The sequence below is a fragment of the Columba livia genome, chromosome 2, assembly GCF_036013475.1.
Source record: "Columba livia isolate bColLiv1 breed racing homer chromosome 2, bColLiv1.pat.W.v2, whole genome shotgun sequence".
NCBI classification, from domain to species: domain Eukaryota; kingdom Metazoa; phylum Chordata; class Aves; order Columbiformes; family Columbidae; genus Columba; species Columba livia.
In genome coordinates, this window is record NC_088603.1 from 49,909,298 (window position 1) to 49,936,893 (window position 27,596).

At 40.4% G+C, this 27,596-nt stretch overlaps 1 protein-coding gene across 1 annotated transcript in view; it reads left to right on the forward strand.

Moving 5' to 3' along the window:
• The window catches only part of NPSR1 (neuropeptide S receptor 1), a 63,776-nt gene that overhangs the window by 10,744 nt on the left and 25,436 nt on the right, over window positions 1–27,596 (forward strand). Inside the window, exon 2 of the mRNA XM_065051814.1 lies at window positions 2,639–2,771. Within this exon, the coding sequence (XP_064907886.1) occupies window positions 2,639–2,771 (133 nt within the window). The remainder of the gene's footprint in view (window positions 1–2,638; window positions 2,772–27,596) is intronic.

Genomic DNA, 27,596 nt, shown 5'->3' on the forward strand with positions numbered 1-27,596 from the left:
ATACCCTTGTTCTGTTCGTACCCATATCAGTTTAATACAGGAATACAGAATTTATTTCAAGAAAATGCTGTCCTGATTTTATACCAGAGAAAAGGGTAACAAGTCTTGCCCCTCAGTTTTCTCCAAGTGTGAAAGATATTTTCTGGAATGGAAAAGACAAACCAAACCCTGAGGAGAACCTACTTGTTTCAAGGACAAAAGTGACACGAAATCTTACTTTTAAAATTTTAATTACCTTCCAAAAAGACAATTCCTTCCAATTCCTGTACAAAGCAAATCATCCCCATAAAAATAGTTCCATCATACCCCTGCCACACATTTTGAAGGGAATTTGTATCCAAGAAACCCAAGAGATTTGCAGACACCTAAAATAGGTGGAGAGGCTTTTTTTGCTTAAAAGCTAAGCATCCAGCCCACACAAGTTGTCTTATCCAGGTCACTCTATAATCAGCAGAGACAGGCCATCCCAAGGTAGGTGAGATGAATGGTGACTCATCTCAGATACTGCTATTATTTAGACTACACTGTGACAATTTAGAGTAGTCTCTCTTTAGAGCTTTGAAATTAGGTGAGATGGTCCAAATAGCAGATTACCTTAGAAAAAGTTATCATGCTAGGAAAAGTGAAACCATTGAAACACAGCCTTCATTGTATGTTTAAGCTAGTCTCTGGGTTCAGGCACAGAGTGCAGACTCAAATTGCTCATGCACCTTGTCTAACCTTTCCTGCATGCCCCCATAACTCACAGGGTAATGTGGCTACCTGCCTGGAGGAAAGTTGAGGTTGGTTCCCACATGTGGCTCCTCCACAGAGAAGGAACTATAGCTGATGGCCAGGAAGAGGCTGACAGCTGAGGAGGCACTAAAGCTCATGGCAGGGCAAGAAGCTCCATGCCCCTGCTCCTTTCCCGACATTTTGCCTTCACTACCCACATTCACAGCTGAGTCATTTTCTCTTTTGTAGGCAGCTGGAGCCCTGGTTTCTGCTCACACATGACAAAGTCATGGGTTAGTGGCTGTGAAGTGCTTTTAATGAGTGCTCTCACCTCCTTCTGCTCCACTCTCAGCCCAGTCAGGTAGGCACAGGTCTCACTGGCAGTCTCCTTCCCTCCAACCTGCTCAGGACAGAGGCTTGGGGTCACTTCTGTAGGGCCAGCAGCTGGGATCCCTCTTCAACTACAGCCCTTACCTGTCTCCTGCATTTTCCACTAGCTCCACCTATTATGAGTTTGGTGTCAGGAACTGGAAGATCCCAAGTCGTTGCATTGACATAACCCAAAACTCATCCCAGTCGCTATGATGTGAATCCAGGCAACCAATGCATCTGAAGCATTGGAAAGCCACAGAAGGCAGAGCAAGGGATTGAAGGCTCTTCTTTATTTAATTCATATGTACCGTTTCCTCCTGAAACATCCAAGGCAGGGGTCTGCTCAGGAGCAGCAGGTTCTGGGAGAGGGTTACCTTGTGGAAATTGATTTTACCTTTCTAACTAACAGTTCTGCTGAGCTATATATATGGTTTTTTCTCTCTTCAACTCTAATAATAATGTGCATTTTATTGCTGCTGGATACATTAGGATTTTTTTTTTCTCCTGAACTCCCCTGCTTTATACCCTTCAAACCCAACTGTTTCTGTCAAAAATCCCCTCTCTTCTACTTGTCTTTGCAGAAGAGCAGCAGAACCATCTTTCTGCATGCCACTACAGGCAGATTTGCACAGGATAGGTTTTATAAGCGAGAATTTTGCAGAAATGCATAGTACTTTCTTCAAGTTGACGCCATGTTCATCAGACTTGGTACTTCTCAGCCTCAGAGCTGGCTGGCTGCTATGGAGAAAACACGAACTTCACACTCTCACATGGTGAGGGGAAACCTACAGAGTGGCCACCAAAAAACAACTATCCTGTATCTAGAGGAGACCAAATGGGTTTTGGTAGGCCAAAAGGAGGGAGAAGATTTGGTGTGCACTCACAAAACAAGCAAATGTGGATACATATGCCTTTGCCCTTGAGGCCAGAAGATTCTGATGCTTTGAAAGCGTGTATAACTTTTCTTACTTTATTTTCTTTGTACATACTGCCACTAGGGGACGTTTTGTCATCACGTAACGTTCACTACACAATTTTACTTTTCCTTACACTGAGTCACGCTTTCTTTTCAATCTTGGTGCACATCTAGATCATGGAGTGGAGGTCTGAATTTCCCAGGGCTTTTGGATGACCCAGACTTACTGGAGCTGGGAAGAAGGGAAGTATTTATTTTCCCCATTTCTCCAAAGGAGCCCATCTATCAATATTCCTTACAAAGTGAGGCAGCTGGTTATTTCACAGCTTGCTGGAGCAACACGAGAAAACTGAGGGCTGCCTGTCATTTTAGCTAGTGGTTTCATGAAGATAGAGGCAATATACAGGCACTGCAAATCAAACTGGGATGAACATCACCAGCAATGATGCATGTTAAGTATTTTATGAAAGAAAGAAAATACCTTTTAGGCTAAAAAAATTAGAAATCAATTGGCAAAACACATTTCACTCCTGTTTTCCATTCTTATCTCATTTGTCCTAGGATAACTGACTGGCTTAACCCAAGTCACTACCCATCCACCTATCGATACGCTTTTTTTCCTTCTCTCCAATGCAGACAGAGCAGCTGGTGACTCTTTGGATTCTCTTTATTGTCACAATTGCTGGAAATGCCATTGTGCTCTTCTCTACCTGGAGGAGGAAGCGGAAATCCCGAATGACCTTCTTCGTTACACAGTTGGCGATCACAGGTAGTGTGTGGGAGGGGAAAGGGCATCTGAACTGCACAGGAATTACTATTAAAATGCCAAATAAGAAAATGCAATTTAAGTGGTGAACAATTCAGTTGCCACCTAATGTCCAGCTGCAGCTTGCCATAACACAGATGGATGGCTGCGTATCTTAGGGCTGAGTTGGTCTCTGATCTAAAAAGATGTTGCTGGATGTAGTAGTGTCTGTGTCAGATACAGCAGCTGCAGCTCATTGAGTTCACTGAAACTTATCTTACAATCTGAATTTGCATCCACATTTCCCAGAAGTTATGTCCTCAGCTGTTGTCATGGAACTATTTAAATTAAACTAATTTAAGATGAAATTCTTGTGTTTTTCTGCTAAAACCCCTTTCTGAAGTACTTCATCATGGTATTGCTCCATCAATTACTCTCTTGTATTGAAGAGTGAGAATAACTCCATGTTGTCTGGTTTAAGAGTAATAGAAAAAATTGAATATGGAGAGGAATGCATTTAGCTACATTTTTTTGAATGGAAAAAAGGATGCTGATCCAAGTACTCTGTAGTTTTTAAACAAAATGGAAAATATACAGAAACCCAGTTTGTAAAATGTCAATCTCGACAACTAGGAAAGGAAACAAGAGCATATGCAACATATTGTTTCTCTGTGGCCTTGAACAGGCTAAATTTGTGGGGTTTTAAGTTTCCCAAGGGAAAATATGTGCTGTTTCTATAACAGTATCCTGCTACTAATCCCTGCTTATGAGACAGCTGTGTTGGATTGTTTGTGTATGTAGGATATATTAAATGCTTTCTATTGCCTTTTTTTGCAAGATATGGTAGGAATTAGAATACTTTTCCACTAAAGAGCTATCTAATATGTGATTTCCCAGCAATATTGCATCCTCCTTTGATGTCTGCTTTATCTCTGTTTAAACTGGAAAAGCAAAGGACCACACTCCCCAGTTTTCAGCATGCATTCTTTGCAAGTAGATGACCTCCTGCTCATGATCTCAACCAGGAGTTTGTCTCATTTGAAGAACTGCTCTCAGTTGAAACAGTTGGACTGTGGTGTGCAAAGTGAGGCAAAGGGACTGACGCATAACTACAGGTGCTTTAAGAATTGTTGCAAGGTGAGGAGGTGAAGGTTTGCAGTAACTCCTCTTCTGAAGTGCTGATGGTTGGTTTTCCTATTCACCTGTGAGTCATCTGTAATAAAGAGTTTCACTTCTTATCTCGGTTGTGGCTTTCATGTCATTTCCTTCACGTGTCAGTCAAGTAAGGCATGTTGATAGACACTCACATCATAGTTTGGAAACATCAATCACAGATCAAACGTTACAGTATTCACAGGAGTTTCAAAATAGCCAGTCCACGCTCAAAGAGCTCCCAGTCCCAGATGAATATATGGAAGATGGTAAAAGGTAGGAAACCAAACAGTAGTATGGGCAAAGAGCAGAAAAGCAACTGAAGGCCCAGATGGAAACTGTCCATTTTCTGCCTACTGTCATCAGTGGGCAGGATACTGAGGCAACCATCATGACAAGGGCTTTGGAAGAGAGGAGAGTGGAAAATGACTCTGTATGTCCACCTGGCACAGAGGGCACAAGGGCTGGGCTTGCTGCCAGAGCAAAGGTACAGGTAATACACACACCAGCATGGTAAAAGAAGATGCATCCTAATAGGAAGATCTCAACTAAACAGCGAAGGGTCTTGTCCTAGTAAGAAAATGAACATATTAATATTTACTGCAGCAGAGGAAACCAGCATAAGGGCATGGGTGTCCAGGTCAAAGGAATAAAGCAAGGAGCAGGCAGAAGTGGCTGGATCAGGACAGCTCAGGAGAAGGCTGGTCCACAGGAGGTGTACTAGGAGATTACTGCTGTTGCTGTGCTGGGTAAGGGCCTGGGTGTGAGTTTTGCCATTTTGGACCCATAGGAAACGCTGACTTTTTGGATTAAAATGGAGGTGGATAGAGAGCTATTCACTAGGGGTTCAAACACCATCTACATCAAGGAAAACCATTGCAAGTGCAGTTTTCAGGGGGCTGAAATTATCAGGGGCAAAGACAACAAGGCAATTATCCCATTAGATGTGGGTTGCAAATAGTGCTATACAGGTGATGTTACAATATTAACTGAGGTCCTTGTGTTACAGTTGCTGGTTCTTCTGAATTCCCCTTACTTAAATTTATCTCTGACTTCTAAAATCAGAGCTTCAAAATGTCTGAGTTCAATAGTCTGTTCCATTTCATATTATAGAAACTCATACAGAAAACTCACTTGACATTCACATCTGCAATGTTAAAAGAAGTAACATCAGCTTGAACAACAAGGTTCCTTTCAAGCAATGTTGACTTCTTTTTTGTGGTGCAGGAGTCAGAACTCAAATTTATCTTCCCTCACTAAGAGTTTCTGTCAGTATTTTGGCACAAAGAAATGACTTAATTCCTGAAATGGAGCCATTTCACTTTCTTACCTTCAAAAATATTAATAAGAATAAAGCAAGCTGGCAACAGTCATCATCCTTTCATAACAAGTTATGAGGTAGACACAGAACATTATGAAAACACTGGCTTGTCACATTACTTTGACATGCTAGGCATATTTAAATCCTACCAACTAAAGCCTAATCTCCTGGCAAACAGTTTCTGCTTAGTCAATATTACTCCTTTAATCTATTTTGGGATTCTTAAAATATTTATTATTTCTACCCCAGTAGCAGAGAGAAGAACAATGGATATAGCTTTATCAATGCAGGCATTTCAAAGCCATTTCAAAACTTTTTGTCTATTGATCTGTGGCTCAATATTTGAGGAGTGTCCTCAATTTTCACGTCTTCCCTCTTTGTGTTAGAGTAAACAAGGTATTCAAAGCGAATTGTGCATAATAAATGAATAGAAAACGAGCACTGTTGCTTTTCTTGACTGGTTGCCAAGCCAGATGCAGGAGAGAAGTAACTAACTGATTGAAGCTTCTTTCAACACCACCAGAATTCAGTGGTTCAGATTGCCACTCAGCAAATTCAGAGATAAGACTCTTGCTAATCCCTTACTACACTGTAAATCAACATGGTGCTCAAGGCTGCAGGGATCTGTAGGAATGTGAGTAATCCCTTCAACTTCAGTGTGCTTAAAGATGTTGCTGAAGCCTGGATTCAGAATATTTGATATTAAATATATGCCTATACAATGCCTCTGTCAGTACTGCATTTAAGTCTATGTTTAATTCTCAGCTCATGCATAAATCTCTTTGAAATTATCTGGGAATTAAGCACTAGGAAATCAGCTAAGAGTTAACAGCTGAGTTGAACAACAGTACTAATCACTCAGCATCAGCTAATTTAACAAAGACGAATATTGCCATGTTTGCCTTGTGTTCAGTTTGCTTTTGGCCATATTCCTTTTTTTTTTTTTCCCCAAAAATGTTTTTATTAGAAATAAGCTCACCTGTGAAGACTGAAACTAAAGCTGGGTTTCCTACAGATTTCCATCTCCAAGGCAATATAGTTTCTCAGAAAGTATAAGCTCTGCAGATTACCCTGTGGGGAGGGTATTTCTAAACACTTTTTCCCCAGTAGATTTCTTCTGAGTTTAGTAGAAGTTTTGCTCATGGCATAGCTATTTCTCCTGCCAGGAAACCTGTCACATTCCCCCCTACTCAATGCCATTTCACATAACTTGCAGAGTCCCGATGTCTTTAAAATCTTTGACTGAATTCACCAAGTTCTTCAAGATCGAAGAGTGGAGTCTGACAGATGGTCAAGTTCACAGGCATTATATCACACTGGAAATTTTCAAGCAAAATATTGTTGTTTTCCCAAGAGATGGTTTGTCCACACATTTATATCCATTTAGATGACTTTACCCAACTCTACCAAATAAAGGCTTGCTTACGTCTATTCTAAAAATGTAAAAGCAGCAGACATGGGCATATACAAAACACAATTCTTTGAGTAGCACTGGACAAGGAATATCATTTTTGGCAATACAGTCTACTCAATAAAAACTGTTAGTGTAATATTTGGGCAATTCTAAAACCAATCAATCAACATATTAAAAAATTCTACTGAGAAGTATTTTACTTCTCATTATTTTTCATCCAACTTCAACTGTCAGAGGAACATATTTAGGTTCCTTTTAATAAACAAAAGAGCGTAGAGGATTTTTTCTCCAACATTAACATCTGGAAATTTGATGCTGGAAATGTCCTGACTATTAGCTCTTTGAGTTTCTCTTTCTATTCCAACATTTAGCAGAAATCAATACCTTAAGAACACTGCTAGATTTTGTCTATTGTTAGGGGTAGAAATACAGGACCCAATTTCAAAACCATATGTCTTCTTCCACTGAGGTCACAACCGCCATGATTCTGTTTTTGAGGTCATCCAGATTAGTCACTCATGTGGACAGAAAAACACGGTCTTTGACATATCCCCACAAGAAAAAGTTGCAGAGACATAGTCATTTCAAAATCCAAATGAGTCTGTCTTTTTGTAACACTCTGTATATGCAGGCACTCTACCACATGCCCAATTTTAAGCCATAGGCTTACAGTCTTGGTTGGAAGTTCATGCTCACTTAGGTATTGCTGCAGCTGCAGGGAAGAGAGAAAAATAAAAAAGAACCTCAGGTAACTTCTATGGTAGCTTACATATAAACAGGAAAAATAAAGATGACCTGCAAAAGTATTTAGCTACAGTCTATACTGTTATATAAACACCAGATCCTCAGGCATGACTTGAGAATGACATTAAAAAGATGATAGGGTATTTTTAAAAGTGTTTCTTTATATCACTGCCACCTTCTTCAGTTGCTCCCAGAAAGCTGGACCACAGGAGGCCTTGGTCCTTAAGCAACTGCACTCATCCAGTGTTTAGTAAAAAGTCAATACAATGAAAACTTGCTGCAAGAGGGTTATGTAAGCAATTAGGTGGAAATCAACCTTGCTAAAGCAAGGACTGTTTATTTTCTGCCCAGGCAGAGCATGATAGTGGGGCTAAAACAAACGGGGCTCAGCCACTGACTTCTGGGATGGCTTTGGTTAAGCTGACTGAAGGCAGAGTCTGCCAACTAAACCACTAGTTAAATGCACTAAATTGGTGCATTGAACTCTACTACTACAACATGTTAACATGAACAAACACATTACAAGTTGTTCTTCCTGTCTTCTCTCTCTCTTTTTTTTTTTCCTGCAGCAAAACTGCTATGGCACTGATTGCTTTAATGGACTGTGCCTGTCCTTCAATATTTTTATTGTCTATGTAACTCGAAGGATTGAAGATTTGTTACTCCCTGATCTGTACAAAAGCTTAATATAATAACACCATTACCAAAATTAACATGTAGAACAATATTAACACATAATTGTCTCTGTTCCAGCTTTTCATCTGGAAAATGGTACTTGTAATATTTCCGCACTTCAGAGAAATCGTACATACGAATTCATCAGTTTTACAAGCACCTTAGACATCATAGTGATTATGAGCATTGGAAATTAATTGCATAGAGCCAATTAGCAGCTAACTCAGCAAGTCACCTTAATGGAGGTGGACTGTTGGCAGCCAAAGAGCCCATAGAGTTATGCTGAAAAACTTACGCCTTGCCAGCTGGGTCTTGGCTGGAACCTGCCATCTGATTTACATGATTGCCCACACAAGACACAGAAACCTAATGCAGAATGCTGAACTGAAATATTATTTATTTAAACAATTCCCAGAAATCTGTGGACTTCACCCCTTCCCAACATCTCTATTTTCTGCCAATTTGTGGGAAAAAAAGAAAAAAAAAAGGCTGAGGAATGGTGAGAGGTGTCAGTATTCTACCTGCAAAAAAAAGAAGACTGGGAGGAAATTAGAATTGTACTGCAGAGTTCACTGATAAAATGGAAAGAAATATATATGCATTTCTTACGTTTGTTATGTCCTAAAATGTCTTGCAAGTGTAATTAATCTATGGTAACGAGAGAGTCTCTGCTAATAGATTGTCTGTGTTCTACACTATATGTTCCCCTCACTACTGAAAATAATATGTTAAAATTGGAAAGGAATTGTGTCATTTGTTAATATTCCTTCAGGCACAGACAATGAAATTTGCCAGACTACCCAATGGCATCTATATTCCCCAGTTTTGGAAGCAGCATGATTCCTGAACACAGGTGGAAGTCCAACAACTCCGCAAATCACCTGAGTGTACACATGGCTCGAAAACCAGGGAAATAAGTAAATTATATCCACCTTTCCTCTGCAGGCTAGAGAAACTATAGCATTTAGTACAACTGTTCATTTTGCATTCACAGAATGAGAAGAAATTTACCAAAGGCAAAAATGGTCTCCAGGAGCAAACATAGCAATATTAACATTACTTATGCAGTGCATCCCATGAAACTATGTTGAGTTCTCTGGACTGGGAGTGAATAAGAAAATTAATCGCACGGCTGCGTAAGTTGCCCAGAGAAGAAGCAATCATTTTCCATCCCAATTCTGCTAGGTAAGTGGAAAAAAACATAGGACTTATTTATGGGGATATAGCGGAAGATTTGGCGAGGAGGTTAGTTAAATGCAAATACGCTCGAGTGACTTGCACCTGTCTGTAGAAAAATCACATACATCACACTAATTGTTTTACTGGCCTTGTGTGTTTGATGAGTAGAACCTTTGCATTAGATAACATAGGCCTGTGAGAAACTTTAGGCACCTTATCCCTATGTCTGAGATTCCTGCTTTGTTGTGAGAAAGAGCAGGAGGCTGCGCCGGCCTGAAGCCTTGAAATACAGGCGAGCTCAGCAGGCCCAGGGATCTTCCAGCAGGGCTGAACTGACCAGCACCTGCGTCCCCGCTGGTGTCACCTCTGCCTGGGAGCTCAGGTGTGGCTTCGGAGATCCCCCAGTAGGGAGGTAACTAAAATAAAACTTGCTCTTTGCAATGCATTCATGGCCTCTGGCTCTTCTTGCGACGTGCCTGCCTATGTGTACACAACTTACTTTAAGTTAGGTTTTAGTACGCCTCCCCCCCCACAAAACTGAGACACAATGAAGGATAAGATAAATGTGTTCACTGTCTGCAATACCCTGTGGTAGCACGTGGCATTCCAAATTTGATATCTGTTGCCATTTCTGGTTATTTAATACCACCTAGCATAAACTCAAATTCTCCTTTGAGCTTTAACTAAGATTTGAAGATGAGTCACAGTACCCTAGATTGTAATAAATAACTTGGACACTAACGCTATATAATTCCAGTTTGATATTATGAATCATGTTTTACTATACTGTTAGATTTCTTATGTGAACAGCCAGGAATATTTCTGTATGTCTGTATGTAATTCTTGCCTGCATATATGGTTAGTCAACACAAGACTCAATCTTTCCCAAGGAAAACAGAAAATATCCCATACATGCATCTCTCTTAAAATGCATTTTCTCCAAAACAAATAGATGGGATAAAAACTTGAGTATCCTCAGAAGTTAGGCAAGGAAACCAAGAGGAGCATTAACATCAAAACTGAGTAACAGAAATAAGCTTCATGGAAAGGAGGAGACATAGTCTCTTTGTGGGTATCAGGACCTCTATTGCACAGTGTTTGGTCATACACCCAAAGGAAAATGGTCATGGAAAACAAAGTAGATTCTATGTTTTAGAGGTGAAATCATGAAGCTAGGGGTCTGACAGAGAGAACCTGACATCCTGAAAATATATTGCTCTAATCTACTCTAGTAGTGTAGGAAAAGCAGTGAAACTGGGACTAGCACATAAATGTTTGCTCTAGTTACACAACTTCCTTGTGAGATTTAAAGTAAAAGAAAGTGCTTTTTATGCAAAATCAACTCTCCTTGAAAAAGTAAAGTTATGCTCCCACAAGATTGGGGCTCTAAGAAAAATGGTGGCCATGGAGGACTGGCAGTAATCCTGTTGTCTAAGGAATTTGGTTTGCCTTAGCCTTCTACGTATGCAGGCAAGAGAATTGGAGTCAAGGACGTATACTATGAGAGACAAAGAAGCAGCAGTGGAGCTGATCTTGATGAAGCAGCCAGAGAGTTTTAGTCTAGAATACGGTGCCCCAAAATGCAGACTGGTTAGTGTCCCACGAGGGAGCTCTAACAGAGGTGGGACACTTCTTCACTTACTTCTGCTTTAGTTTCCAATTTCAAACCAAATTCAAAGTGTTTTTAACCAGCCTGGACCCAAGTTTGTATACTGTTTTGCCTAATGCCCAACTAATTTTAGACACCTTCTTAACAGCTCACTGGAAAGTCCAGGGCTGGACACAATATTCATGTTTGCTGTGACTCTATCCATTATAGCTCACTGCAGTGGGAAACAGTAGCACTGGCACAAAAGCCAAAAAAAAATAAAAGTGCTGTATCTATAACAGTAGAATGCAATGTCCATCCCATTAGTGTACATATAAAGATAATGATGAGCTCTCCAAATTTGCTATTGGAAGCAAGAATGGTTATCCACTTAAAAACCCTGTAATGGCTGTTATTTATACAGCCTACTTTAATCTTACAAATGCAGGAACAAGATGTCCATGATTCATGGTTTGTAATCAATGCAATCACAACCCACTAGGCAGACATCCTTAAACGAGCATTTTTCAGCCTGTTGTCTTCGAGCAGTGGTCTTCAGAGCCCTTAGAGGTAGAAAAAACCCACCCTGCAACATAGGGCCAAGTATAGAGGTGAGGTCCCCCCAGGCAAGGAGAATTCATGAAAAAACCCTTTTATTTCCTATTTACTGAATGTACAGCACCTAAATACTGTACTAAATTGTTCCAGAAGGGGTCAGTTTCTGTGTTCATCAGCCACAGGTGGTCAGAGTGAGATTTTAAAAGTACTGAGTGATATGAACTGTATCCCATTGGCAATTGCAAAACAGCAGATGTACTCTCCCAGCTTGCCGATAGCTCCAGTACGATTTTCAGTGTAGGATGTGGTGATGTGGGTTTTTTTCCACATTGCACAGGACCACCTGAGACCCTGCAAATTTAGCAACGAAGATGCTAAATGCCCTCATTTCATCTGCGTCTCCATCACTATAACACTCTCAAGCCAGAGAAATCTTTTTCAACTTCTATTTTGTGGAACCATGACATATTCTCAGTAGAGATGTGGATTGCCAAACAAAGAATTTGAGACTTTCCTTGTATAGTCTTTAAAGACTTCATAGGCTTTAGTCCACAAATCCCCCTGCTTCTAAAGCAGAGAAAAACTAGCTCCAATTCACCTATACATATTCAACATAATATACAATGATCATTCCTTTGTAGAGTACATGCACATTTAAAATCACAAGTGACACCAGACTTCTGTTCCTAAGCCATCCAGGAGAGTCTGTGAATACCATCCCTAAGGCCTGGGCATTCACACAATGGAAATAATATTAGTGGAACACCTTTTAACAATCCTGTCTTCCAAAATTCACCCCAGATCATACATTTTTAAACTAAGATGATATCAGTTGGTCTATTTGCTTTTCCTGGGTAATAAGTTATTTCTGAAAGGATCAAAAAATGATGAATGGACTTTAGATGCCCTGTCTTTATACAAAGGCACTGTCTTCTCATTTCGACAGACACACAAAGCCTAAACTTGATTCCACTTCCCCACCTACAGATTTCCACATAGAAGATCCACATTTGCCATTTTTATTATTTTAAAAGGAGCTGTCGTTATTTCAGATCTTTGCATATACATGCTGTTCCTGACCAGACAACTGTGTGACTAAAATGAAAGTGTTTCCTTTCAGTCCATTTTTGATAGTAGCCTTTTCCCTGCTCCTTTTACCATCAATGTAATTTTTCTAACCCTGTGTCGAGACCCGCACTGTACGGCTAAATTACTGCACCATCATGGCTCTGCTGATACCAGTAGGGCTGTGTGGAGATTACAAATGTTTGCCTGGATGACTACAGGACTTTTGAGGGCTGTAAGACAAAAATGCAATGTGGTCTGGGCACATGTGCTAGTGAGACCATATGGTATTTGAAAGAAACAACAAAAAGCACAGTGACATTCTAACCTTAGTAACTTTTCTAGTTAGCATAGTAACATGTGAATTAGGCAAATATCTTCAGGTACTTTCCTTCTTTTATAACTAGGCAGTTAAGTACTTTGGTGACAACCTGCATTTGGAGATCTTTGAGCCAAAGGGATTTTAATCTGTGACCTTCTTCACCTGAGGAAGTTACTGTTATTGGAAGCATTACACTTTTGCTTTATACAGCATTGTTTTCAGCAGGGAGGGTGGACAGAAAATGCTGTTAGCTTCTTGCCATGTGTACAGAAGTAGGTCTAAAGAAAGCATACGGCTCGACATCAGTCCCAGGAAGCAGAATGGGACATAAGTGTCATAGAGATAATTGGATTAAGTTTCATGGCTGCATTCTTGCACACTGGTATTCATTTTAGGGATTATTCATGACATCCATTTTAGGCGCCTCACTGTAGGTATGTAAGATACAAAGTGACTTTCCCTGTGCTCCATTTATAGCCAATAGAGGAAAATCACTCTCAGCTGTCTTTAAGTTTCACTGACTTATACAGAGGGATTCAATTCGTAATTTAGATCCCTAAAGTTGACTATATAAATTCTGTTGGTTTTCTTACGTCACCAAATATGTCAGGATTACTATTCGTCTTTGACAACTAAGAACTTAATCTTCCACCATTTCAATCAGACCTCGTGAGGCTCTGACTCAAAATCCATCCAAAGTTTTACAAATAAGGTATTTCTCAGTTTTTTTATTTATTTACTTTAAAGTGCAGCAAGGTATATCAACATATTACCTCATAGAAAATGCATTATTATTTCTTTTGTGCTCAACTCTGTTCCTAAAGGGCTATCTGAAAATTGTCCAAACTTTTCTGGGCTTTGCCCAAAAGACAATTTATTCAAGTGAGATCTGGAAAAAAATGTGTAGCTTAAACGGCAAATGTTATTTCAAACCTGTTCAATCACACTACAGCTGCATGATTGATCTTAAAGGAGAACCTTTGCAGTGCAGGTTAACTGCTGTGCCCCACTGCGATAGCAGAAGGAACAATCTGAAATTCCTAAAGAATGCAATGTGAATATGGATGCATTTTAGCAATTCATTCTGTTTCTGCAAGTAAGAAAAAGAGAAGGGTGAAGACCTGCTTAACAAGAACAGGAATAGACAAAATAGGATGGAAATTACATCTGGACAAACCCCCAAATATTTCACTTCTGAGTCACACTTTTTGCTACTTCTTAAGGCATAAGGATAAGAGCACTGAAAAGCAGAAACGCTTGGTTGATCATGCCAGTTTCTTAGACTGGAGAGGTTACTGATAATGAACAGAAACAATTTTTCTTACAAGATGTTTGTACTTTCATTGTAAGCTAGCAAAAGTAAATGATAGACAAAATATTATCCAGCATGACAGAAGCTCACAGACTAGAAGTGGGAAATAGGTGGTTTTCAGCATCAGGAAACGGTGTGCTTTGAAGCTGTAGGAACCTCAAGAAATATGACAAAAAGAGGAGAGGGTTTACTATTTCCTAAAAAAAAAAAAAAAAAAAAAAAAACCCAACCAAACAAACCAAACAAAACCACAAACAAACAAAAAGCAAAAACAGTATTCTGTGTGCCTGTGTGTCTAAATATTTCTACAGAGTCATTTATGAGCTGCAGAAATAATGTGAACAACAAAAATCAGATCACATCCACTGGATGTACCAGGACAGTTCTTTATCTACCAGGTTTCTAGTATAACCTTAACTGTGGAGATGAGTCCCATACCTCTCTGTTTTAAGATGGTGTTGTTTTATGGATGGATATTTTCTCTCCTTGAATGGAAGAACTGATTTCTATCCATTTTTCACTTCCAGCTCACATAGGCAGGTAAAAAACAAGGAACTGATGCTGCATATGGGAGGGATGGAGACCCACCTTAGAAAATTTCTTTCCCATGCTGTAGAGATAGGGATTGTATAAACCCTGGGTTTCTAATGTGTTATGAGATTGCTGGATTTACTGCTTTGTTATTACTAAGTCCAGAAAAACACATTAGGGTAGATTAAATATGGTAATTTCATGTTCCTCCTTAGGAAATTGTCTCCCCAGTGATATCTGGTAAGCCAACTGAAATCCAAGAAACATCCTTTGTTGCTCAGCCTTCTTTGTTTTAATGAAACACATAAAATATTTAAGAATCAAGGGGATGTTCTCCCTTATTTAAAGTCTTTACTCAAGAACTGAAAGGCCATGGACCTTTGCTCATGGGTGTCAGTGGGAAGTCCCTTCTAAAAGGCCTGAAAAGTAAACGTGTTTTTTTCTGCCAACCCTAGCATGGAATCCAGTATCGTCACTTCTGAGACTGGATTTGTACATAACCCTTGAAAAGTGACATTTGCTAAGTATTTTTTTATGTCTCTAGGAGGAGGATACCATGTCACCTCTTCCATCTCTCATTTGCAGAATCAATTCAAATTTGAGTTTCTGGATTTCCCTGACAGAAGCACGTGCAGGCACACAGGAAGCCTGACGCATTTTAAATACTGAGTTCGTTAGATGGCACAGCCCATTTGGACTAAGCCTTACAGTACTGATGTTCATCTCTGATGAGTTTTTACAGCTTTGTAAAAACAGTTTTGTGATACTCAAACTCCCTACAAAACAGGAAATAAATGTATTTGTGTTAAAGAGTTACTAGTGGCAAATCTCATTGCTCTAAATCAGAAAATCTCATGAAATTTTAATGCACAGAAGAAAACACAGCAAAAAAAAAGCCCCAAACCCCACCCACCTGAAATCTTTGCTTTGCAAAGGTATCTAATGTTAATAAGTGTCAACCACATCAGCTGCACATCAACCTAGTTTCTCTGAAGGGTCCTCTCATAATATTATGCTGCAAAATCTTGCCTCTCTCAAATAGTGAAACTTCTTTACAAAAGAATCATTAGTGAGTTCTGTACCTTTGCAACTAGCTGTAAGCAAAGACTCTCTAAGTCTCCTTGCATGGGTATGCTAGCACTTGTACCTTGGCAAGTTAACTGGACTAGCAATCCCACAACCACAAACATGGTTTTCACCAAATACCTTCCAAGTTTCCACTTCACCTTCTACGCAGTAAGTAAGTTGCCAGGTTTTGTGCAAAATATTGCACCCTTTACACACTCCAGGTGTTTCTGAAAAGCTCTTTTTGTCTCTTCTACAGCAAAAACTTGTTCAAACAGAAGTTTTGAGTTTCGTGGGCATGTAATATCTCAGATGGCAGTGATCTCTTTGGAGTGTGGGTGGGATGGATGTTCAATATTGGACATCTTCTGAGGCCTTGGAGCAAAAGGGTGTCTGACGGAAAACTGCATGAAAACATTTTACACTGTTTCTAGGGGCAGGAATGTGGGTGTATGCTACCTCAGGTATGGATTTTCTGTCAGCAATGACATTATAAATATGTATTGCACTCTGAAGCTAGCTTACTGTAAATGCATGCTGTCTTCAAAGGCAGGTAGCGTGGAGCAGCTAGTGTGCTTAAATTTAGATTTCAGACCATTGCCTATTACATTCCTCTGGGTATGGTGAAAACATAAGCTGCATCACTGAAAATAACTTTTAAGTGCTCTTTCTGGAAGGAACACTCACTCTCCTATCTAGACCAAAGCTGTCAAATTATTAAATGTCAACATTTAGATGTGGGAGTGGGTGGTGGGGAAGGGAGCAGTGGAGAGGAGGAAAATAAGACAGTACAGTTTACTCATTACAAAAGGGAAAGTATATTCCATAAATGAATGAAAAAGGGAAAAATAATTTCCCTTTTGGGGGAAATCATATGCTAATAGAGAAATTGTTATTAGGGATAAAGATCTTGAGGGTAACTGAAAAAAGAAATAATATGTTGACAATTTGATACTGGCTAGATTTGTGCCTGTTGTCTGTGTGAAGGTCTTAGATATTCCAACATATTCTTCAGCCTTAATAACTGCGATTTATGGAACAATTTCCTAGGTTACTAAACCTGGACCCTGTAGACAATATAAAGTTAATAATTAGTTTACAGCAGAAATAGGCCAGATAGACAAAAGATTAAGAGAACTGCAGCAAACTTTACATCAAACAAAATCTATAATGACAAAAAAATTACACTGAACCCAGGGTAGCTGCCATGATGGGAAGGATCCCCAGCATGCTATGAGGTTTGGCAGCAGCGTGTGTTGTTTTTCCCCTCTGCTTGGGGAAAGCTGCAGGCCACATGAACAGGGTCTGACTTTGAGAGAAAGCACATCCTCAGATGAACTCCCAATTCTTTAGGTAAAAGAGCAAACTCACATGTCTGAATGTTACATCCATGGGTGTTATTGAACAAGGGATGACCTCAGGAGAGGGGAAGACAGCTACTTAATGCATCCAGAACCCAAAGCAATATGCCACCTCCTCAATGCACACAAAGGATGTCTTTAAAATAGCTCAATTATTTTACCAAGTGAAGCGCTCACAGCACTTGTGCACTGTAAGCCCTCTTTCCTTCTGTGGCCTACACAGCTCTCCAAATGCTCTGATTTTTGGGACAGAATTCACATTAACAGGTGAGCCAGAGCACCTTTGCAGGGCTGGGCATGTCCAGAGCCCCCACAGTTTGGGAGGAGGCAACTCATGGGTTCCGGGGAGATGCTTCAGCACATTCTGAAAAGGATCTTTTTGCACCCAGGAAGAATATATGTGCTACCTGCCTGTCATTGAGCTCCCCAGAAAACCACACTCAGACACCCGTCTTGAACTGGAGGGAGAGTCAGAGTCAAATCAAACTGGTGACTGACAGGAGAGCAAAAGCTGTCAGCTGGAAAGCCACAGCACTAACTCCAGCAGAGCACATCTCAATATATTACAATGCATTAGAAATATTAAAGCACTTCAGATTGTGTAGTTTAGAAGTTACGAGCACAAAGGGCATTTGCCTTTTAATAATGTTTTTATGAGCTGCCTGAGTGGTTTGCAAGCAGTTCAATATCCACTACTGCATACCATTACTGCTGCAATTTGTAGCAGACTCCTTAGGAAACACAAGAAAGAAAATGACTGTGATCAAAGTGAAACTACAATACACAATTGCATTTCTGTGAACACTCTATCCAGATAATACAAAAGGCTGAAAAAAAATAAATCAATAAGATTCATCAAAAAAACAAAGCAGTGCTTCCCAAACCATACCTCTTACAGGTATGCTGTTAAATAACTTTGTGTTTCACTTACATGATTTATAATGTCAATGTAAATTTGAAAGGATCTGGAAAAGGAAATGTTTTTGAGTTCTTTTATTGGACCTCTTTGTGTGCAGATAATGTCACAAACAAAATATTTTGCTCTTGCTTAGGACTAATTTGATCATCCTGAAATGTCACAAATGAACAGACTACCTACTCTTGCAAGATAGCATTATGCATTCTCATTTGTATTTCCAAATCCTTAAACACCCACTCATTAGTATATCAAATACATTTTCAAATAAGTGTTTTGGCAGGTTAACATTGTTTTCAGCAAACAATGTTTCCACAACGCATTTCTTGTGCTTTGCAGAAAATGTTCTTGAAAAGGTAGTGATGCTATCAAATCATCGGATTGCTGGATTTATACCTTCTGTGGCTTATGTTATCAGTTTCTCCAAAGAGATTACTAAAAATATTCACATCCTTTCTTGTTTGACCATTCATTGCACCAGAAGTGAAGAAAGATGCTTTGATCTGCATGAAGCTTTTCCCACAGAGTTAGAATATATTTGTGTGTGAATTGTAAATAAATACAAAAGTTCGTATTCATTCACCATTTTGGAAAAATTTCCAATTTCAGAAGAACTCTACTAGGATGCTGACTGAGAGGATGTAGAAAAGGCCCAAAGAAATTGATTTTAGCTTTTAAATGAGAGTTGTTTTTTACAGTCTATACTCATCAATCTCACTGTTATTAACTGCATGGAAAATCCAAATTTCTGGATATGCTTTTCAAAGATACCCAAACCACCTTGGTCAGGAAGAAAAGCCAGATATTTTGAAAAAAATAATCTCATTTCTTTTATGGTTTTAGCATGCCATGGTTTCAGTTTTAGGCTGGGATTGCAACCTCTACACAGCTGCTGGCTGGCTTAGCCCGCGAACCAAAAATCACATCTCACCCAAAGACTCTTCACAGTGTTCAGAAACTTTGACTCCATTTTATCAAAGCTCTGTGCAGGTCTCAGGAGCAATGTGTGTCCTCACCCCAGTCTCAGGCTGAACTCTTTGGGATTCCGAGAAGGAGTATGCACATCCAGCACTGTCAGAGAGGTCTGGCTTGACCACATTAACAAACACCTGATGAACCAGGTCCATGCTGTGCCACAGCCCACAGACATGGTGTCGTGGGTGGCATAAGCACATCCTTTATTTATATTGGTAACGTGCTTTGGGAAATCAGAGCAGCAGCATCTCTAAGTCTGGCTGGCAAAACATTGGTCCTGTTTAGTGTATCTTTTCATTAACTACTTTCTTCAAAGCAATCCATGTTTTGGACAGAGCAGAGTGCAAGAAGAACAGTTTGTTTTATATTCCTGTCACACTCGGTGCAAACAGTACAGCACAGGGAAACGAGGAGGGCAAGAGGTAAACTCAGGGTTTTCTTTGGGGCTCCAGAACAAAAGCAGACCTTAGGTTGGCTGTTATTTTGATAACCTTTATTGTGTCCCGGTAGAAGCCCTGAATATGCTTTGTAGATATACTCGGCAGCCAATAGACTGAACTATTTATTTTTTACATTGACAGCAGTCAGCTTTTGCTGTGTCAATTTATGCTGGTTTATAGGAAAGCTTAATTCTTGTTTTGACAGTTACAGAATTGTTCTGTAGTCCTGAAGGACCGATTATAGTTTTCCTACCTTCAGCCTGTTTCAGACATTCAAATCCTAATGACAGTCGTGCTACTTTTTTGTTGTTGTTGTTTTAATAAAAGGTGCTTGGCAGCCAAGCTGCATAATCCTTTGGGTCCACATTTCAGCATTAAGGAAGAAAGTGGATTTCTTTCTGAATTGCTTGGAAAACATGCTGCCTCTAAATTGTATGGATTCCTGTTTGATTCCCTGCAGAAACTGCAGGCAGGATTGTCACCTGACAGAAAGGACATTTATTTTACAGTTACTTTATGTGAAAGTTTGACTTCTGTTGATAAATGAAGGTAGGTGTGCAGAATTTTCTACTTGGCTTCTTCATACGCTGGTGGTAAATGCTGACAGACAGGTTTGCATGAGCACCGTGCTGCCAGCAGTGTGGCTGTAATGACTATGTTTCACTTAGAATCATCGATTAGGATCTCATTAGATCCTGTTAAAAGACATGACTTTAAACTTTTGACATTAGATGTACAAATACATCATTAACACCTCTTAGTCTATCATCTGTACTGCAGCATTTCTAATTGCAATTGAATAGAAATTATGCTAGAAAGAGCCTTTGCATGCACTAAAAAGCACTGAAACAAAAAGGCAGATTAAGAATGGATTTTTTTCCATTCTTTTCTTGCATATTAAAGCAGTGATATTTATTTGTGATCCTGAGATATATTGCCTTTGTGCCACCAACAACAGAAGACTTTTTCTTTTTCCCATCTTTCCAAAAGACTATGGGACAAAACACCCAGCATTTTCATGCCATACTTCCTCATCTGTCGATCTGTACAACCTGCATTCATCTACTTTGCAGGTTTTCTTCCAAAAGTCACTTCCTTAAACTACATTGTCTAGCTTAGGGGTGTAGGAGTAGTTACATTTATAGAGTCCTAAAATTACATTCATCCCTCTGAAGGCAACCGCCAGGCTGATGTGGCCCCTGGTGAAAATGATTTTGATACCCCTGTTTTAGCTGGTTACCACATGCTTACAAAGGTTTAACAGAATTTATGGAATTCGGGTCAAAGATATCACATAGAGTACTACAGAGACTTAGTTATTCTATCAATACCAAATGCTTAGAAGTCCATTTTGGCCAAGTTCAGCCCATTTATAGATTGAGATCTGGACCATATGTTATGAAATATTCAGCCTATTCTGGCATTGCAGTATATTTAACGGAAAGCAGCTCAATACACATTTGCATGAGCTACCTTTTCCACATGATGATTTTACAAGGCAATTCCCCAGCGAATCTTACCAGTATGCTTTTGTTCATGCTACCAGCAAACACCGGGGGAGACAAAGCAGGTGCAAAAATTGTTCTACCATTCTGTAATTGCAAGCCTAAGGTTGGACAAAAATTGAGCTGTAGCATGCAGTCTCACTGCTTGAGCACCATGGGAATCTGATTCACCATTTGCCATGAGGAGAGGAAAGAAGGCTTTATTCTTACCATTCCTACCTAGATTTAAGTACGTATATCAACTATATCTGAGCCTACTTAGACAGGATTGTAAGAAGTGCAGGTGTTTGGTCACTATAGGGACCAGGATGCCTGTATTATGCCAACAGAAAATATTCCCAGAATAGGCCATATTTTTTAGATGAGAAAAACTGTAGAGCTGCTGTTGTGCCAAAGATATGAGCACGCAGTCCTTAAAATACTTGAGATAAAGAGTTCCTGAAAAGGATGAGTAAGGGGATTGAGAGGAAATAACAAAAGAAACTCTGTAAAAGATGTGGAAGGACAGAATTAAAATGGACTTATTTGGTACTTGATACCTTAGAAGATACATTTCTTCTTGAAAATGTTAGAGATACAGGCATCACTTGAAATAAATGAAGAGGCAATGAGTTAGAAATGGTGTGATTTGTGTGTCCTTTAAGAAGGCATGTACTTATTTTCCAGTGTGTAGATAAGACAAGCTGATTCTTCTGCTTTTACATGGAGGCCAGCCTCCCCTATTCAGGGTTTGCCCCCACACACTGCTTTTATTCTTTCTACCTCTTCTGCTCTGCCTGAAGGAAAGAAGGAGAGTTAAATTAATAAGTTGCATTTGAAATATCCTTTCACAACAATTTAACAATAGTGATCAAACACTTGTTGGCTTAACTTTTACTTAGATATTCAGGTATTTGTAAGCCATATGTTCGTATACCTAAAGAAGTTTGATTCCTATTTCAAACCCTACAGCCACAGGACTCAATACAGCAGGAATCTTAATTATGTTTTTCGCAGGTTTGCCATTGCTTGTTGTGCAAACAGGTGTTACAACTCTTTGTCCACTCTTCAAACCCCAGTGTGAAACTCTATTCAGCTGACTCTATATTGTCTGTTCAAAAAATTTCTCTCTTCATGCAGAACTTCCCACTGAGCAACTGCATACGACAAAATAATGTTTGATATAGTAGATCATGCTTTCATCCATGTGTAAATAACACAAGATGGGAATTTTGTTCTGACATTCAGAATTATCATCAGCTTCACCTGCCCCCACACACTCCTAAGAGAAACTGCCAATCTCAAACCAAGGCATTGGCAGAGGTCTGAAGAAGGGGGCATTTGAATGAAAATCATCTGCCTTTATTTTCCTGACTGGTTCATGATACATCATGATTTTACAAGAAAACAACTCTCCAATCAGTTCTTCACCTTTGCGGGAGGAACCAGTTTTTCTGAATGACTGAAGCCATTGCTGATGTGGATGACCTGGTATTATAAGCCAAGTCCTCCTCCTTGCTCATTCTTTCTCGCATTTGATGTGCCACTGCTGTTCCAGTTGTCCTGCCCTGTTTTGGTGGGTGCTGTGCTCCCTCCTGCACTGCCAGTTCAGTCCAGCCCCCTGTGACACTCCAACTGTATTTCTATGACAAGAGTGGGGTGGGAAGAAATGATAGGAAGAGATTTATTAATAAAGGCAAATTGAAAAACAAACAAACAAAACAAACCCAACCTTAATGCCCTTCACAGTAGCAGGGTATGTTGAATTTTAATTCCTAGGGACTTGCTCTCCAGATCTTTTGTAAACACTGTATCTTAACAGGTTAACATTGCACATTACGTGCTTTTCTCAGCATTTAATCTTTTAACCTGGATGAGCTCTGAAGTGAGGCTGGACCCTAAATACATCCACCCTTTACAACATCTAGCCTAACACAGCCTGCCTCATCTCAGGGTGTGGGGACCTTAGAGCAAAAATGTAAGAAATGCAATAAATAAATAAAATGCTCACTCAGTGCAATAAATTTTCCTGTCACTTCCTATGAGCTAGAAAGAGAAAAAAAAGCATCATTACTTCTGGCAGTGCAAAAAAAATCTGCATATCTTTAACAGGGAACTGAACAGGTTTCCTCTTCAACATGTTCAAGTGGGTTTTGTTTCATCCATTACATTTTGTGTTCTGCTCCAGGCTGCCAGGTCTGAAGGAGAAAACACACAGGAGTGGCATAGTACACATTGTTGGTACCTGTGGCAAATTGCTGCCTCACGTGTGCTCCAGCACAAGCACGGCAGCAGAACAAAGTGTCTGTGGGTGTGCTTGCTGGTTCCCCAGAAAAGCTTAGTGCACCCTGAATTTCGGCTCACACTTCTGCCCACTTTTCCAGGGATTCTCTGGAAGAAAGCTGGCACCTGGCACCATCTAAGCACAACCACATCTGCTCCACATCGGCACTTTTAAAAGAGTTAAATTCGGTGTGGGTGGGTTCACAGCAGCTCCTGGGGGTGCCAGCCATCCCCCCACTAGGCCCTCTTTCCAATAACATGCCCAGATGCTCTGCAATGGTGGAAACAACCACAAACTCAGACAAACGCACTGGAAGGGGTTGCAAAGAGGACAAACTGGCTATCAAAGGGTGAAAGTCTGAGGGTGGATCTCACCCCTGGGCCCTTAGCACCCATCCATGCCCCATGTGCAGCCCCTTGTGGCACCACAGCTGCATGGACAGGCACTGCACTGGGCTCCTGGGGGCTCAGTGTTTTAAGAACTAAAATGTAATAATTTTTAAAGGCATCTTCTAAGTATGTTGTGGGTATCTTGTCTTATAGATGCCCAGGGCAGGTATCTATTATATCATCAGCTGCTGAATGAAAGAGGGCCAGGTACATTTTCTAGCTAACACGGTCACAAAATTCTTTCAGTGCAGTGTATACTTGCAAAGCCACATGCGGTGTTCTCAGTAAAAAACACAAACTAAGGGAAGAATGAGAGTAAGGATGTAATGAAATGAGCTGCAGGGGTGTTTGTGGGAGGCAGGGCAGTTTCTCCTGCTCTCCCTCCCCTGTGCCTGTCCTCGAGCCAACCTGCCACTTCAGGAGCCCTAAATAAACTTAAATTCAAATTGCTTGTACCCTCAGGTCTGTAACAAAACCAGCTAGGGGTTTTACTAATTTGCAAGGCAAGTTCATGGCACTGACTCTTATTAGTTGACAGCACCTTGAGAATGATACAGAGCAGCAATGGCAGAGCAGTGATGGCTGCCTCGTCACTTCAGAAATCAAGAACAGAACCTTATTGCTGTAATGGAGCAGTGACACCATTTTTGTTTTTAAGTGTGTATCACTCCTTTGCAGGCAGGTGTTGTTAGTAAACTGCTGCTTCTGATGCTGCCAGAGGATGTGCTCTTTGGGGAGCAGTTGTTGATGGGAATGAACATTGTGAGGTCCAAAAAAAATGAGCCACGTGAAATGCTCAGCCCTGAGGAGGAACTCACACCCCCTGTCTTGCCTTACAAAATGTTGCTGCTGCTGGCGTGCCTTGTGCAGCTTGGTGCCATCAACAAAGCAGAACAAAACACCCCTCATTAAAATAGAATCATTCTGCAAGTGACATGGAAAGAGGGATGCAATTTCAGGAAGAGGCACAGCTTCACCAAAAAGTCATGGCTCACTACATCCAACTTAATAGGACTGTTCTCAGCAGGGGAAAAAAATATCAAACTGCAGCTGAGATGAGATGACATGTGGAGCTTTTTAACCCATTGCAGCTTACCAGCAATCTGCTCCCCACTACTGACACAAAACACTTTCAGCATCTCTGGGGTAAATGTCTTAAGGGAAGAGTGGTGTCAGTACTAATAATCAAATAATAGAGATATTATCTTGTGGACTATGCACAGATTTTTGCCTTAACCTCCTTAGTTGTAACAAAAGAAATATCCTAAAGTCTGAACAAGGTACATCCCTTTGGCAATGCCATCAAGTGAGTGAATTTCTATGAACACGTTAACTGAGACAGTTGTAACCTCTCTCTATTCCCATGCTAGATCACTAATTACCTCCATTTGTTTTCTATAATGGACCTACATCTCTGTGGAAGGCATTTTGCCATGAAAATGTTTCTCACAGCAACAGTGAGCCTGTGTTCAGATTTGTCCCTCTAAGGGCAGTGTTTTCTTTTTCCTATTTTTGTGCTTCTCAGTCATACAAGGCAGCGCCCACCACCCAAAGCTGCTGCAATCCTCTCCTGAACTGACCGATTCCTGTGCTCAAGTGCATAGAGGCAATGCCTGTACTCAGTCATGCCCGTAAAAAATCCAAAAGGATTTTTCTGAGCACGATGGAGATTGGGGTAAAACTGACCTTTAGGGCCCAGGATTTTCACAGGTTGTTTCCAAACCTGCTGTATTTTCCAGCCACAGGTGCCGTAGCACTATATTCAGCGTGTTTCAGTTTCCTCTAAGAACAGGATGCTTCTCCTTCTCAGTCATTGTCTTGGTCTTTTTGATAAACACTTTTTTTAAAATGCTGCATTTTGAAATGCTGACAGGTTTCTAAAGGCAGGTGTTAGTTCTGCCTTTGAGAACTGGCTGCAGCCACAGTGGCAACAGGCAGCTGAAGGGTTGTAGAACTGCCTGCTTCATGGTCCAAGTCACGCAAAACCCAATGTTTTCCTTCCCTCAGCACCCTAGGCAAAGCCTTCTTTCCTCCCTACCTCACTCTACTTTTTCTTTTTATTGAAGTCTCATGGAATTTTTATTTTAAATTCATTTATAGAAACTGCACCTCCCTTCCAGAGCAAGCTGCAACATCGCCATCACAGTAGTGCTGTTGTCTTCTCTTCAAGAAGTAGTAGTTTTGTCTGCATCATTTAGTGAATATGCATTTGGCTTATGTTGAATGTCACAAACTATCACTACCTGGTATTTTTATTTTCTATCAAAAGGGAATACATGCCATTAGCTGATTTTCTGCCTATTTTTCTGAGGAATTAAATAAGCCTATAACCACACAGTTGCCTAGCAATGCAGACACGGAACCACAGTACACTCACCACTTCTTGGTAAAAACAAAAATGAGTAATATTAAGAAAGTAGCGGTAAAGACAAGCTTGCACACAGTTGCAAGTGAGGGCTGATTAGCACTGTTTTCAGGAACACGCTTGGTGCCATTTGGCCCAGGAACATTAATCAGTGAAAGAACAAATGTATCTAATGTGCAAGCCACCAGTTTGGTAAGGAACAGTGAGGATACCAGCAGTAATGAGTACATCAAGGGTTTAGAGTGATAAAATGGCTATATTGGTTTCCCATACTTGACATTTACCACTTAGGACGTCAATGATGTCATACAGTGACACACATCAAAGTGTAGGCTTGCCAAAAGCAGCCAGGGAATGTGTGATCTTCTGAGACCATGTTACTGAAATCATCTGACTTCTAAACACTAACCTGTGCTACAGAAATTCAAATTACATGACGCATGAGAATTTCAAGACACTGTGATAGTGGCTGTAATTGCACCTGAGATGATATGTGGGTGAGGAGGATTCATCTACCAGTGACTAAAGCTCTGCTGGTAATTTGGGATCTGTGTATCAGATTTATGTCACTGACACACTGAGGATTTGTGTGAAAGGGGGCATGTAGGCTAAAGCAACATTATGAAGGTATTAAAAACATGAAGTTTAATTATTGCAGCTGTGATGAGCAGTAAGATAACAGAATAATGAACAGCACATTCATTTTCTAAATCACTAATAATATTTTGCACTGGGTACTTCTGACACTGGAGAGGGGAGGACACAAAGCAAGAAATGGCCAGCTGGGACATTCAGGGCAAAAAGTGGATATGATGCTGCATGTGTGCTTAACACCGGGGTAACCAGTTAGGTGACTAGAGAGGGAATGATATACACGTAATAGAAACCGACACACAGAAACCATGTGTTAGAGTGTACGCAGTAGGGAGCAGTAGCACAAATTCTTTGTCATAATATGTAGGTTTGCTGCATTTTTCCTGTGTGCTGTTTGATCACCTGCGTGAAGCATGTTATTTACTTGGCAGGCCTATGTAAGGTGACCTGTGTCTGCGTGACAAATCCTTTAAATGTGTGCACTTGGGTCAGACTGAGAGAATCTGGTCCTTTGAAGAGACAGGATAAGAAGCACCCCTTGGAGCAGGCAGTAGAAGAGAAAAGGAGTGAGAAAAGCTGGTCTGGTACTTGGTAGGTTTGATTTCTGAAACCTGCAGAGGGCACGAGGACATTGTGTGGGAGAATGTTTCAACAACTAAAGGGTACTGAGAAATCTGGCTAACTTGGTGCACGCACACAGCTGACAGCATCTGCTTGGGCACACACATGTGTTGTGCATGGGGGCACGTGCTTGGAGCAGCATGTGCTGGACCCTTCGCAGGGATGAAGAAACTTGGCACAAAGAGCTCCTAAAATGTAGCACTGGGGGAGAGAAGCTGTGGCTGCCAGCACAAAGCAGCTGTTAATGTTAAACGTCATTTGAAAGCCTTTGCAGTCACCTGAAAACCTCACCCAAAAGCTTTCAAGGAAAAGACAGTTCCCAGTTGTCTTTAAAGCTCCTGAAGTCTATAGCTATATGATTCTATGATTCTATCTTGGTAGGTAACACTGTGCAGCAGGAACAGACCTGTAACATGATGAAGATAGAGCTGATATCCACACTGTGCATTTGGCAGGGGTGGGATCTGCGTCAGCCAAGAAAACCCTGCCGTGGT